This window comes from Dreissena polymorpha, chromosome 4 (assembly GCF_020536995.1).
Source record: "Dreissena polymorpha isolate Duluth1 chromosome 4, UMN_Dpol_1.0, whole genome shotgun sequence".
Classification (NCBI taxonomy): Eukaryota; Metazoa; Mollusca; class Bivalvia; order Myida; family Dreissenidae; genus Dreissena; species Dreissena polymorpha.
This window is the reverse complement of record NC_068358.1, coordinates 43840300-43856624: the sequence shown is the minus strand read 5'-3', so window position 1 is coordinate 43856624 and position 16325 is coordinate 43840300. Positions and strand designations below refer to the sequence as shown.

Below are 16325 nucleotides of genomic sequence, written 5' to 3'. Positions count from 1 at the left end.
AAGTAATGCATGGCTTTAAGAGAAAATGCATTGGTTAAGGAGAAATTCTCTTAATGCAATATATACAGTTATTTCCATGTCTTAAGTGTCCGTGTGATGAGCATAAATTTATAAGTATTGAAGGGAATAAACTAAACTGAATATACTGATAGAGGACATTTAGAGGAATTGCAGGGTATACAGGCCATATCACCATCTCTAGTATTTTCCAAGATCGATTTCAAGTGAAGCATCATATATTGATAAAGAGCTTTAAGATGAAGTACAGATTACAAGTTTCATAACTTTTATAGATTTAATGCCTTTTGTAAATTTTTCTTGTACACTCTATAATTCAATGATAATTGAAGCTATTACACTTCATAGATCTTAATAGATCATTGTGGGGAATTGCAGAACTATAACTCCCTGCAGTGCTTTTAGAATTATTTCTCTTAGTATTTTTCTTGCGCAAATCCAAATTACACACAATAATTTCATTGTAGAATCATTAATTAAAGGGATTCAAATGAAACTTCATATAATGGAGAGAGATCTTTGAGAGGAAGTGCATCGTACAAAAACCATAACTCTTTCATACATGTTTTGATGAAGTTATTGCCCTTTGTTTAATTTGTTTAATTTTCTTTTACAAAGTTCAACAATTATGATGATATTGGTTGTGCTGAAATACATGTATAGAGAGAAAGAGGACATTCTGTCTTTTAATAAATACATAAAATGTGTTTATTTTAGAATATGAATTTCGAATAACACAAAATAAACTTATAACTTCTTATAACTTCTTTATTTTACCTTTCCTTTGCAATAACAAATGACTAGAACATATGGACTAGGTTAAAATAAAATTTTAGTTTGAGAGAATGAGCCACAACATCAAAGATACGAAACTACATGTAAATCAGGAATGATTACTCCAAGTGGCCTTCCTGAATTTAAGTAGCTGACAGTCAATGCAAAATTATTATAAGCAATAGTGAGCAAATCCGCAACATTAATCGCAATTTTATCCAAATCCGCAAAGTAATCGCAATGTTATCCAAATCGGCAAAGTTCCGCAATGTAAAGCAATTCCGCAATATGCAAATCCGCAATGTAAAGCAATTCCGCAATGTAAAGCAATTCCGCAAAGTGACTAACTATCCAGATAAAAGCCAAATAAGAGCTGGGAGTTACCTATATCCGAGCAAAACCCATCTCCACAAAAAACTATTTTTTGCATACATGCCATACGTCCCGGATTGTCCGGGACAGTCCCGGAAATGAAGAACTTGTCCCGCTGTCCCGGAAATCTGTCAATTGTCCCGGAATTTACAAAATCCATATATACATGTACCTTATCTTAGGCTTAACTGCACCTCGAATCTGTGTATATCTGCAGCGTCTCCATGACAATGCCTACCCGAATAGGCAGACTACGCTACGTGTCAAAATCGATCAATTAACAGGGGTCCTGTTATCATATCGATTGTCTCACGTTCGCGGTCAAACCGAAAAGGCGACATTGTTTAATGGGGAGGCGGAAAACTACAACGGGCGAGGCATGGTATGGTATTGCGCAAGGGGGGGGGGGGTTAGAGGGTTAGGGTTTGGGTTAGTGTTAGGGGTCGGGTTAGCCTAAACCCAACCCTTACCCGACCCTTAACCCTAACCCTTACCCTAACCCTTTGTTGGGGTTATCACCCCTGACCATGCCTCGCCCGTTGTAGTTTTCCGCCTCCCTGTTTAATGTGGTTGTTAATTGACTTTAATCTACTACGTCATTATTTTCCGCTGCGTAAGGGCAAAGTATAGTTGTTCACACATCTAAAGTCCAACATCGCTGAGTAAAAAATTAAAAGCAGTTTATGTTCGATCTAACGGTACTGTATTGTTGTATTTTTTATTATATAAATGTTATAAATGAATAAAGGCGTATCAACAACTACGCTTTACACACCGGTCTTAATAACAATAACACAGTGACGTCACCATCTATGTTTAGAACGCTTACACTGAAAACACGTGGCTTGTATCTAGTAACGGAAGTAGTAATGTTTAATTTGACGTTAATAGATCAAGTGTATTTCGGATAGCCTTTTGAACTTTTGCAATTAACGATGCGAAACAACAAAAAAACGTACCAAAAATGCATATGTCTATAAATATCGCTACGTTTTATACATGTCCCGGAAAATCGTCAAAAGTCCCGGACAATTTAACTCAATGTCCCGGAATTGGTCTGAAAAATTATGGCATATCAGAAGGTAACCACCCAAGTATGGATTTATACTCAGCCATCCTAAGACAACTGGCCACACAAAAATAGCACCCTCAGAATTATTATAATATTGAAATTTCCAAAAAAATGTGTCTACCAAAAATGTTTGTTTTCCCCAATTTTGTAGTTCAAGATACCACTTAATGTTAATAGTGGTGCATTTCGCTCTTACTGTAATTGCTCAATCTATCTAATAATAGGATTAAATTTTGTGTTTTTGTTGTTGAGGTTTTTTAATGCAAATGTATTCAATTGCATGCAGTTCATTGAAAAAAAAATTGATTCTGTCATGCCTTAAAGTTAAATTAAATATGAATCTCATTTAAGCAGGGTAGTTTTCATTTGCTGGTCAAAGTATCTTGTTATTGTACTAGTAAGTCAGCTATCCTTGAAAAGGGTTGAGTATGCAATAAACCCTCATGATATGACGTAGCTACTGTCGGAAACTGAAGAAAAAACACCAGAAAGAAAACAAAAATATTGAGCCAAAATTATACAGCATATCCTTGTATAATTGCAGGATTTACAATATTGGTATTGAAGTGAAGCAGGGTAAAGGACATTTCCGTGCCACCACCATTGTGACTTTCGCCCCTCGATACTGTATCAGCAACATGTCAGAGCACAAACTGTGCATCGCTCAGAGGCATTTTACACATGCAGAGGTAAGATGTCACATAAGCCAGAGGCATTGACACATGCAGAGGTAAGATGGGGCATAGGCTAGAGGCATTGACACATGCAGAGGTAAGATGGGGCATAGGCTAGAGGCATTGCCACATGCAAAGGTAAGATGGGGCATAGGCTAGAGGCATTGACACATGCAGAGGTAAGATGGGGCATAGGCTAGAGGCATTGACACATGCAGAGGTAAGATGGGGCATAGGCTAGAGGCATTGCCACATGCAAAGGTAAGATGTCACATAAGCCAGAGGCATTGACACATGCAGAGGTAAGATGTCACATAAGACAGAGGCATTGAAACATGCAGAGGTAAGATGGGGCATAGGCTAGAGGCATTGTCACATGCAAAGGTAAGATGTCACATAAGCCAGAGGCATTGACACATGCAGAGGTAAGATGTCACATAAGCCAGAGGCATTGACACATGCAGAGGTAAGATGTCACATAAGCCAGAGGCATTGACACATGCAGAGGTAAGATGTCACATAAGCCAGAGGCATTGACACATGCAGAGGTAAGATGGAGCATAGGCCAGAGGCATTGACACATGCAGAGGTATGATGTCACATAAGCCAGAGGCATTTTACACATGCAGAGGTAAGATGTCACATAAGCCAGAGGCATTGACACATGCAGAGGGAAGATGTCACATAAGCCAGAGGCATTGACACATGCAGAGGTAAGATGTCACATAAGCCAGAGGCATTGACACATGCAGAGGTAAGATGTCACATAAGCCAGAGGCATTTTACACATGCAGAGGTAAGATGTCACATAAGTCAGAGGCATTGACACATGCAGAGGTAAGATGTCACATAAGTCAGAGGCATTGACACATGCAGAGGTAAGATGGGGCATAAGCTAGAGGCATTGACACATGCAAAGGTAAGATGGGGCATAGGCCAGAGGCATTTTACACATGCAAAGGTAAGATGGGGCATAGGCCAGAGGCATTTTACACTTGCAGAGATAAAATGGGGCATAATCCGGAGGCATTGACACATGCAGAGGTATGATGGGGCATTAATAGTCTTCCTTATATATGTTATATTGGGTTACTGAGACATCCATTCTTCTTGTAATAATTGTAATATTTGTATTATTTAATTTCAGCAATATAATTTCAATCTCAATTTATCTTGCTGTGTGTTAGCTTTCTTTGTATTCTGAACAAAATTGATTGAATCAAATGTGTTTGAATGTGCTTATCAGTTGTTGATAAACTTATTTCAATGTTTGTGTAATGTTATTTTTAGCACTGTGTATTAAATGTGACATTTAAGCTACTCCTTAGATTCAATGATTTACTTGGATAATTGTTTGAATGATTGTCCGTTCAGGCTCAGAGTCACATGGAGGGTCAGCTGACCTCCTTCACCCAATGTAACATGCCTTTTCATTGGCCAAGAGCGGACCTGGATCAGCTGTTATGTGTGAAACTCCTTGATGTTGAGGGATGTAACTGGTCGGGTGGATTCAAAATCGATGAAGTCAGTTCTTTTCATATTAATATGAGGTAAGAAATAGGGCTAATAGAATTATATATTGCACTGCATTGCTTTTGTGTAGGATAAAAGTTGTAAATTAGTGTGAAATTAAAACAAATATATAAATATATTAGCCATGCATGGGTGTGAAGTTTTATTGTTTAATTTAATTAGACATCTAAAAAGCTATGTATCAATAGTTTCATGAATATTTACAAATAAAATACATCTTTAAGCTTGGCTGTTTTCGGAGAAAATCCGACGTTTTGTCATAGCCAGCTCGTTGTGTCATCCGCCGTCAGCCGTCCACCGTAGGCGTCGTGCTTAAACCTTTACATTGGCTCTAAAATCAAAGTCCTTCCACCTACAACTTTGAAACTTCATATGTAGATGCACCTTGATGAGTTCTACATGCCACACCCATTTTTGGGTCACTAGGTCTAAGGTCAAGGTCACTGTGACCTCTAAAAAAAATAAATAAATACATAAATTCTGACAAGCTTTCGCAGCCGAGCGTGGCACCCGTTATGCGGTGCTCTTGTTAATATCAAAGGATCTATGGATGCTTGTGTTTAGACACTGTAGAAAGAAAATGGCCTCAGAAATTGAATGTCCAATAGGTTATGTAGAGAGCCAAGGTAGTGAACTCTTCAAGCCATAATTGATCCATCCTTAACCAAAGCAAGCTTGACACAATTACCAGAACTTGCCACCAAAAAGATATTTGTGTACTCCATTTCCCAGAGATGAGTCGAGAAATTCTAGGCTGCTGAAGGTGGAGGTGTTGCTGCAAGGTCAGACATTCAACATCGTGTTCATTGATGCAGACGAGACTCCACCCCCCTTCAGGATCGACAATTTCTCTGAGGTAGCCACTGCATACATAACAACTCAAGGCTTCTTGTACAGAACACCTATTATTCATGATAGGATTAGATTTCCACTTTTCCACTTTTGCTTTATCATATATATATTTATCAAATTAATAGAATTTACTCAGTATTTTGCAGTACAATATCATGATGCAGTAATTGGTGTAGTAGATTGTTAAAAGATTAGATTAAATGTAATTGAGATGATAAAGGGATTGTGTAATTCTAAGTATATTCCAAGGGTTATCTTTGTGAATAAATCATTTCTTTGTTGGTTGACTCTTAGAAAGTCTAACCACAAAGCATAACTGGTGTACATCACTAAACGAGTGTTTATGAAATGGAAATTAACAAAGACGATTGCACCAAATTGTATTTAAATTCTCTCTGACACTTGCCTGTCTGACCTTTTATCCAAGTTTGTGTCTATGAATGAACTATATAAAGATGACTACATAACAAAGTGATTCCTTAATTGACTAGTTGAATGTTGTTGTCTGCAGATGCCCCTGCAGTACTTCCAAGCACAGACCCATGACGATAGGCTCCGAGCAGTCATCAAGCCTAACACTTCATGTAAGATACTATTTGTTTTGGACATAAATGTATTGAATTGTAGGATTGCTACGAAAAATGAAACATATTACAAAATAGATGTGTGTAACTTTCGGTTAGTTTTTGATGCCATCGTCCACACCTCAGTCTTTCCATCTGTCCATCTGACCGTCAGTTTGTCCTGTAGAACTGAAATATATTTAACAGATTTATGAAAGGATTGAGGGCTTTACAGGGAAGAGATGAGACCATTACTCGCACTTCAGGATTGATAGGAGTTATGCCTTGTAGTCAATGATCTTGTGCCTAGTATAACTCACTTAGTATTGAAGATACATGTATTAAAATAAAACTTTGAAAGAGGACATTGAGAGGATGTGTTGACAACCACAACATTGTCACCAGTAGTTTAGTAATTATTGCCATTTGCTTTATTTTTCTTTACTAATTTTCTTCTTGTGCATATCATAAAACAGGAAGTAATAAAAGATTCAAGTATGAAAATAATCTAGGCCTTCCTTAAATGGAAATTGCAGAGAACTATAAGGTTATCATCTGGATGTTCACAGTTATTTCCATGTAGTAAACAATCTTGTGCAGAGCATAACTATTAATTTTTAAGAAATTTGCATAAAACCTTTTTCATTGATACAAGATATTGAGTTAAAGTGAAAAGCACAAGAACCACAACTATTTTGTTAGTATTTGATATTGAGATTTGCTTATTTTGTCTACAGTTCCTTTTTGTGGAGCACAACTCTACAAGTATTGAGGTATTCAAATTAATCTTAATTTAATAATACAAATCTTACACATGTCTTTAAGAGAATCGCAAAGTACAGGAACCATAACTCTCTAAAATATTTACAAAGTAAATGCTCTCATTTATTTTTCATGAGTATTGAAGAGTTGAAAAAATAAATATTTGTGAGCATTACAAAATAAGCTGTGGAAAGGAATCTTTCAAAAATAATATTTCGATAAGGAACTCTGAAAGACAGTACATAGTAAAAATGTCCTTACTCTTTCTTTAGTATCACATTGTTTTTTCATTTTTTTATTTTCTGTGTATCAATTAAGAATGTAAACTTGTCAAGCACTTTGGAGGTGAAGATCACACCTGTCTATACAATACTTTGCTGGCATTCTTCACATTTAGGGACATTGACCAATTACTTATACAATAGGACAATGCAGCAGTAAACTTCAAATTGATTAAAGCTGAGGTCACTGACTTTGAATGTGTAAATAAACATGTCGGGTTATTTAGCTAAGTTGATGAAACTTGGAACGTTGTTAGAGGGCAAATATGTGGTAAATCTGCGTGTTTTTTTCTCTTTTTGTCATGAGACCTAATAAATGGTTGCTATGGTTATTAATCATTGACAACTTAAAGTTTGCATCCTGCAGTAACAAAAAAGTACCAAAGCTTGGTTAATAAAAGTTATTGAGATCCTGTTGTTACTCTGACAACATTTAAACAGTGGGGGACTGCTGTGTTGTATGTTACAAAGCTCTTGTTTAAACAAAATTTATGCGCAAACAAGTAAAATTAAGCTATTCTTTTTGTAACACAATTTTTGAGAATGAGGCCCTGTAAATAACAGCTGGAGCTGATTTTAATATTTGTTTATTATAACAATGCCCCATCTTATTCCCATCGCCCTGTTGCAGTGCCATACGCGCTAGATGAGCCCACCTTGCCTCACTACCTGACCCTGTCCGTCCCCAGTGGGGGCAAGGCCACATATGATCTAAACAAGTTTGGTGAAGGCGATCAACTGGTGTACCAAAATTACCTCTTTATTGCTGCTACAGCAACTGTCAAGAGGTATTATGCCAACGGATTTTTTTTATACCTATGAAGCAGTTTACTACAAGTCTTACAATCATTACAATTTGATTAAATAATATTTTTGTACCTCTAGAAGCGAAGTTTGGCGGGGGATATATTGGAGTCAGGCTGTTAGTTGTTTGGTTAAGTGTTGTTTTTCCGTTGGTTGGATTGTGTGCATAAAATCTTGATGATGGGATTGTGAAGCAAACATTTCTCAAGTGAATGAGTTGAAACTTGAAATATGTAATTACCCTTAAGTTTAAATGTGCAAGACAGAAGTTTTATATGCTGTGAACCACTCTGTAAGATATACATATCCTTATTCTTTTTTTGGGCATAAAAAGTTCACAGAAATAATGTGTTCCGTTGTAATCATATGAAAATTGGTTTTATTATAGGAATTTTATAAATGTTACATCAGTAAACAAATGCATTTGTTTACTTTTTACCCCTAAATTAAATTAGCAAAAAATTAAAGTTAAAGCTGGCTGGGCAAGCTAAAACATTTATAAATAAAATAAATAGGTACCAGGGCTTTTGGACAATTTTACATTCTTGGGTATTTATAACTCTGAGATTCAATGGTTTAACCATTTCTTACATAGGAGGCTTCATTATTGGGTCATCCTTTCTCTGAGAATATATAAACAATTCCAACTCAATTTTGCACAGATTTGTGCAATTATGTTAAAACCTCTATACTTTCTTATTTTTGAACTTTTCATTGTTTCTTCACAAGATAGTTTCAATGAATTTTCTCTGAACTAAACTCAAATTTTTACCTTTCATTTTCAGAAATGTTGACTACAGCTATTCCAAGAGCTCAGATTTAGTTTTGGATTGTGAACACGATTTTGTTGTCTTTAGAAAAAAGGTATGTAACAATGAATTTTGGTAAGTTTTACTTTTATGCTAAGCGGTATAAATAACATGCAAAATACAAGATATAATCAGATTTTTATCTATAATTTATTATTTTTATGTCCCCCAGTCTATACATATTGTTTTTGACCTGTCTGTTTGTTGATTTGTTGGTTTGTTTGTGTCAACTTTAACATTTGCCATAATTTTTGCAATATTGAAGATAGCAACTTCATATGTTTTGCATGCATGTGCATCTCATGGAGCTGCACATTTTGAGTGGTGAAAGGTCAAGGTCAATGCATTTTTCCTTTAGTTATATGGCTATAGTAAAACCTTCTTAACACTCTAGAGGCCACATTTATCGTCCAATTATCATGGAACTTGGTCAGAACATTTGTCCCAATAATATCTTGGAAGTGTTTCAAAATGGGTCCAGTTGTTTGAAAAACATGGCCGCCAGAGAGCGGGGCATTTTTCCAAATATGGCTATTAATGGCTATAGAAAAAACCTTGTTGGTTGAAAAACATGGCCACCAGGGAGTGGGGCATTTTTCCTTATATGGCTAAAATAAAAACTTGTAAACACTCTAAAAGTTACATTTATTGTCTAATCTTCATAACACTTGGTCAGAACATTTGTTTTTTATGATATCTTGGGGCTGCACAGAGCAAGTCAGTTCCCTTATATCTCAGGTGAGCGACTTTGGGCCTTTCAGGCCCTTTTGTTTAATTTTGATGTCAAAATGATTTATTTTAATGTCATAAATACTGACCTGTTATCTCATGCTTCTCCTTTCCAAGGGGAATTAACTCATCCAGAATTTTAACTGGGAATCCGCCACCTCAATACATTAATACAGGCCAGGTTAAACATAGTGCAATGCAACCTAGCCAAAAATCGGTAACCAACCCTCAATATTCTTTCCGGATCGACCAGGTGTATACGTGTCTTTTACGGCACTGAATTAAAATATTGATTTTCGATTTATTTCACTTAGTTGATTGGGGTTTTGAATAGATAAATTGTGTTATTTATCTTTTTATTTCTCATTCAGATTAATTTGTGTGGATTTAATGGATTTTGTTTCATTTGTAAAAGGTAAGCCATGCTTGTTTTTATCGAACAATGGTTTATTTCTACCATGCTGGGTGTTTTCAGGGTCAAACGACCACGTGCAAAACGTGCTCTTCTAATACATTGCTAGAACGTGCAAAGCATGTTCTTCTAATGTGTTACAAGATCGTGCAAAGCTTGTTCTTCTATTGACAGATTGTTTATCATTTGCCATTGTGTGCAATAATGATTTTAACGTTCCGTATGACAATCTTATTGATCGTCATTTTATTTTTCATCTGTTTTGAATTATACTTTTGTTTAATTTATGATCTACGGCAGTATTATTATAATTTTCATTATGGTCAAATAATGATTTTATGTGCCGTATGATAATCTGGTCTGGGACCAGTTTATGGTTGAATATGTTTTGCTCTTGTTTTTCATATATTCGACAACATGAATGTCGCAGAAACAAGAGGGGATAAATACCCGGTGACTTCGCAGACCATGGATGATAGTTGCAGCATCAGTCACCGGGTATCGGGCACGATGGCGACTGTACTATGCTAAGTCTCTTAGACAGTCGGTCAACATCAGACCATATGGCGACACCCGTCAGCCGGTCTTTGCCCGATGGCATTGGTCAAGGACATCGACCAATGACGGACCATTTGGCATCCGCCATACGGTCATTATCCGGTGACAACACTGGTCATGATATGACCGGTACGTCACCGGGGACGTTGATCACGGACCTTTGATCGACGTCTGATCGGTCACCCGTCCCGTCCGGTCACCGGTCATGTCACCGGTCCAGACTGGTCATTGATCACCGGTCATGTCACCGGTCATGTCATCGGTCCAGTCCGGTCCGGTCATTGATCACTGGTCCGGTCACCGGTCATGTCACCGGTCCAGTCCGGTCATTGATCACCGGTCCGGTCTGGTCACCGGTCATGTCACCGACCGGTCCGGTCATTGATCACCAGTCCGGTCACCGGTCAACAGTCATCAGTTAAGCCTGCCACCGATAACACCAGTCACAGGTCAAGAAGAAGAACTCGGTCTTCATCATTGGATTATTCTCCTTTTTGTCGTCGAATACATCGTCTTCATCAAGGAGTAGACATCGGACACGCTCTTCTTCGTCGAGCAGTTCGCATCGACGCGGCTCTCGTAAGCGATCACGTTTTCACTCACGGAGACGGTATTCTAGAAGATCTCGGTCTCATCGCAGCCGATCCACATCTCGACAGCGCAGCCGATCCAGATCTCGACATCGCAGGAAACGAGGACGTCGTCAACCTTCAGGTAGACATCATTGGACTTCATTGAGCACAACAGGATAGTTATCGAACATACCTCTCCTTCATTGAGCAGTTCTCGGCGTTGATACGCAGGTAAGCGATCACGTCAATGCTCACGGAGACAATATTGTAGAAGACAATATTTCCAGCGTAGCCGAACAATATTTCGGCATCGCAGTTATATGGATGTCGCCACTTCTCACGTAGGCGTTAATGAACCTACTGGTCATATTGACGTTCTCCATTTTATTCCTTTAGGAATATCATGTCTCCATTCCACGTGTGATGGTTTTTCTTATGGCATCCACACATGTTGCAGTCACCGAGCCGTATTTGTATACGAACACTAGTTCGTTTAACTTTCAGGCTTCGGGATAAGCTGTTCTTTTCTCCACTACGACTACAAGGACACTTATGCCTATTAATACTGATAATCTACCGTTGTTTTCCGGTTAACATTATCAGATGACTTCGTGGATGGTCATTCTTCTGCACCAGATATTTCCATTCTGACGCAGTCATATTATACCGGTCCCGATCACCGGACATCGGTCACCGTTCATCGGTCATATCACCGATCACTGGTCACCGGTCAGAATAAGTAGTCGTTCATCATCAGCGGATTAGTTTTCATCTGTCAATTTTTAGTATCACGGGTATCGTCTACATTACCTAGTTGTATACCCCTGGCTATGATTGTATTGAATACTATATTTTATGGATTCAACAATCTGCATGACTTTTTGTGTTTTTCAATACTGATGTTCTACTGGCGACGGTTACCAAATCATCTCCGCTGACTTGGTCTATGGTTGATTTTCCTGACCATCCATTCTGGTGCTGGTTATGACCTACTAATACTAGAAGATTATGAAATACCTATATCTGTTATTTCTACTTCTATCTCAACCGGCTACATGCAGACTACTGGTCTTGCAGATAGATCGGCTGAAGTGGGCTCGGAGACTAGCATTGAGGTCGAACATTACTATTTGACCTCTATTAATTTATGTTCAAGACCCGAAGGATGAATTGTTTTAACCGCCTTTACCTGTCGGCTACAGACTTTGCAGTCAGTGTCACAGAACAGTTGGGACACATTAATGACGCTAGCAGGATTAGCAAGACGACATTTTGTATCGACTTCTGCTTTTCTATTGCTCCTACGACAGTGCATATTTTCAAGCTACTGGAATCAACAAGAGTTCTGATACATAGGATTGCCTATCAGATTGACCGCATAGCGGCTACAGTCTTGTCGATGGCTTGGGAGCTATTGAACTCAGATCTTAGATGCTAGGATCTGGAGGGACCTCATCTTAAAGTTATTCTTCTATTACACGTCTGGCCATAACAGGCCGTCTTCCTATAACTGGTTGTATTCCTTTCGGAATTCGTCCCGGTTAGGAGTCTTGAAGTTAATGGATTAATCAAGTCAGAATTTAAGACTTCCATGCATTCTACCAGCAAGCGTGGACCCCCTTAAGGTTACTCCTAGGGTTTGCACCTTTTTCTGCCATCACATCTCCGATTCCGGAGGTACCACTGTCAATCATATTTCCGTACTTCGCAAATCGATGACTTCACGACCTGTATTATCCAGGATTTTAAAGGCGCCTGTTATTGGTTCAAGAAGAGGCTATATTCTGTAGATAGGTCATAAACTTATAAGTGTTAAACACTGTCCTATTCTACCAATTTTCAAGTGTGATTGGAGTGGGAAAGTTCGGCTTGCGGTGATTTCTTTGCCCACCCATCCTTGACAAATGGTTCCGGTCACCGGTCGGTATTTACCGGTCCGGTCACTGGTCTTTCTGCTGAGACGTCTTTTCTTACGTCTGTTTCAGCTTTATTTTTTAAGTTAATTGTATTAATCTCGGGATTATTCAATGACACAGATTTCCATCTTTTTGTCATTATTTACCACCAGTGGTGTCTAGACTAGAAGATTATCTTGGCAAGAATATAGTTTATTCTACCACAACCTTCCTTACATCTTATACAGATGTGAGCAGAGAAGGTTAGGGACGATCACATAGAACAACTTATCTTGATTTTCTCAATTATGTGGTATCCTAATGAATATCACCTGCACATCTACATCTTGAAAAGCGAAAATTCTTTTTAGCTGTTTTTCATTTACAACACATTTTCACGATTCCTTTGTGATGGTTTCAACTATTACACATCGGTCGTGGTTTACTTACAGACACGGAGGTGATCATATTATCACTCCTTGTATCTGGAAATCAGGAACTTATTCGTTCTTTGCAAGAACAACAAATTTTCTCTATCGTCTTACTCATACCAGGTCGTCTCAACGCCCTGTTGGACGTTTTGTCCTGCAGTTCTTTCTGTCGAATTATTTTTCCGTTGGGTTCAAATAATGTAATTGCGCATGCGCGGCAGTGAATTTGCATGGCGTACAAAAATTGATGCATAGTATATCGAAGAATGTTGTTTATCATCAAACGCTAGTAATAAGCGTTATGCGATCGTAGATCGCAGTATATACCCGTATGCTGAACAACGTCAATAATGCAGTTCACAGAAATCGATCTAGCAGGGTGTGCGATTGTTATACATTCGTCCATTGACATAAACTGGAATATCTTGCCTTCTTGGTAAGTTTTTGCAATAACTAAGTTTTTCCCATATTTTCATGCAATATACTTAATGAACCATGGGATTATGGTTCTACGACCTTTTAAGTCTTCTGTACAATTATTTTCAGGAAACTTCTTCACAGGTCAAATATCATATCTCAGAGAGACATATTTTTACTGATCCAAACATGTGCCACTACATGTCTGGCCATTATTTACTTTTAGTTATCTCTACAGAAGAACGTTTTCTGTTAGAGTTTCAATCCTTGTTACTTGTGCAAGGATAATTCCATCAGAACTGTATAAAGGTTCTATGGAAATTCTTTTTTGACTGGGTATTCGAGAGCATAGTTATTACCTTAATCACTCTGCTAGATACATAGAGGTTTTTCTCTTCTTTTTCTTGATGATAAGAAATTTGTTCTTTTCTTCATCAAAGGATAGAGATTATGCTTTCGTATACCTTGTTTTGTGTAAGTCATCGCAACTCTGTGCTGTCTTACCTATTTTGGAACTGATCCAAACTATGGAACGTCAACACTATGTTTTTCGTTCCTTTACCTTCTTAAGCGGTTTTGACTTGTGTTACATGTTGGGATGCTTAATGAGCTTCCTATGAACCTTTTTCATCAGGCTTATTAACAGTTCCAATATAATTTTAAGACAGTTTTCCTTCTTATTATGGCTTTTACCATACGGAGAAGTGAAATTCATGCTTTTTCTGTTGAATACAACCAATTCCAGTTGGATCTAATGTCGTCTTCACTTTGTTGTGTCAGCCAGCATTCCTTGCTTAATATCAAGTCCTCTATATGGCTTCTACCTTCAAGTTTCCAAGTTTTTCTTAAACTGGTAGTCATGAAGATGAGGATAAACTTCTATGGGCAATCAGGGCTTTGAAGTTCTATCTCAGCAGTGTTAGTCGGAAGTCCATTCGAGGTTCTCAAAAGACATTCTTCATTTCCCTAAAAAGGGGGGGGGGAGATGTGTCTGCAGCTTATATTTCTCGGGGTTAGACCTCGACTAAGGAAAGTTACTCTTATCTCTATCTAAGGATTCATTCCTTTTTAGGATCTGACCGCATGAATTAAGAGCTCTGTCTCTTTTGTGGGCATATATTAATCACACCCCACTTTTTGACGTGCTCTAAGCTGTTTTCTGGAGGAATCCGACCACCCTTGTCATCTTTTTATTTTCGTTTTCTGAAGTGCCAGTAATACAATTTTATATGTTTGGGCTTGTTGTGGTTTCACTAACGGTATTGTCTTCTTTACGACATAGACATATTACTTTGTCCGAGAAGTCATAATTAATACCGTTTTAACGAAGATTACTTGATAACCCTTGTTAAGGGTTTTGCTATCATTAGCTGATAACCCTGTTTATGGGTTCTACTGTGTTGGGAAAATATATACGAACCTTCCCACCGCAGCTGCAAAATCAGCATGAGATAACAGGTCAGTATTTATGACATTAAAACAAATTTTTTAAGTAAAATTCATTTTAATTTTTAAATACTTACCTGTTATCAGTAAGTCCCACCTCCCACCCCGCTATTCGATTAATATTTTTGTATATATATTGAAAGAATATTGAGGGTTGGTTACCGATTTTTGGCTAGGTTGCATTGCACTATGTTAAACCTGGCCTGTATTACAGTATTGAGGTGGCGGATTCCCAGTTAAAATTCCGGATAAAACTGTAAACCATTGCTCTACAGGAGGTGGGCAAGAGGTCACAGCTGTGGCGTATGACCAGTCAGGGGATGTTGGAGAACGAGGGCCGCTGTCAGCCTCTAGAGCCCGGGAAAACTGTGAGGCCAGGCCAGAAGTATGTCCTTGATGTGGCAGATAGCGAAGCTCACCCGGGGAAAGCAGTCGCACTTGCATTGAAGAAGGAAAATGTCGGCAGAACTGCCAGACAGAAGTGGATTTTCAAAGTAAGTTGAAACAGTGTATATTAAGGAAAGAGTTGTTAGATTTAATGATATGATCTGTATAATTGTACCTTTTTTATATGAAATCACAAAGTAAACATTGCATAAAAAAAAATTATTTTTTTAAACTTTGCTGCAAAGGACATATTAGCAGGTGATGATCAGTGATACACACAATGTACATTTTAGGAGGGCATGTTGCAGTCCGCTGTAGGCAACATGTGTGTGCAGTGCCCGGGGGGACCAGACGGCCTGCATGATGGTTTGTACACCCCTTGAACCTAAAATATATCTTCATCAATTATATGACACAAGTAGAGTACAGCAGTAGATAGTTTTAGTGTGTATTAAAACTTCTAAAATGCCCTGAACAATGATGTCTCCTAGCTAAAGTCACTTTATCAGAATCTCTATCATTTCTATCTAGTATATCAATATGCCTTCATATAGAAGTGATCTCTGACATTGAAATGATTAACGTGCAAGAGATATTTAGCTGACATAATAATGTTAGCTGTTCCCTTTTATATGAATCAAACTCCATATCTTCGAATTGCATGGTAATCAACACTGAAGAGGAATGTTTTTTGTTGTCATATTATTTCATCTTCCAAATGTTTTTGTGACAGGAGCCATAGCAGTACTGGGTCCAGCCCCAGATGACCTCAGCAGGGTGCCAGACAACATGTTGATGTGCATACAGAAGTTGAACCCTGGCAGCGGCTGCCTCATGGTACGCATGCAGATGGATGGGCCAGTGCGGGTGCTACAGATCAATGACGTGCAGCATAGGGTAGGTTACATACTGAGTGTAACATACAAAAGTCTATTCATAGGCTTAACAATAATGAATAGACTCA

At 38.1% G+C, this 16325-nt stretch overlaps 1 protein-coding gene and 1 long non-coding RNA gene across 3 annotated transcripts in view; both read left to right on the top strand.

Annotated features, from left to right (window-relative positions):
• LOC127879268 (intermembrane lipid transfer protein VPS13D-like) overlaps window positions 1–16325 on the top strand; it is a 168166-nt gene that overhangs the window by 116888 nt on the left and 34953 nt on the right. The window contains 9 exon segments of the mRNA XM_052426038.1: window positions 2781–2925; window positions 4285–4460; window positions 5176–5299; window positions 5807–5879; window positions 7533–7689; window positions 8491–8569; window positions 15250–15468; window positions 15655–15727; window positions 16095–16258. Coding sequence (XP_052281998.1) covers window positions 2781–2925; window positions 4285–4460; window positions 5176–5299; window positions 5807–5879; window positions 7533–7689; window positions 8491–8569; window positions 15250–15468; window positions 15655–15727; window positions 16095–16258 — 1210 coding nt within the window.
• Window positions 2999–3671, top strand: LOC127875978 (uncharacterized). 2 transcript variants are annotated; one of them, XR_008047586.1, is made up of 3 exons: window positions 2999–3212; window positions 3295–3458; window positions 3624–3671. It is a non-coding gene; the product is annotated as an uncharacterized LOC127875978 (long non-coding RNA). The 2 variants fall into 2 exon arrangements; XR_008047585.1 differs by having other exon boundaries at window positions 3542–3671.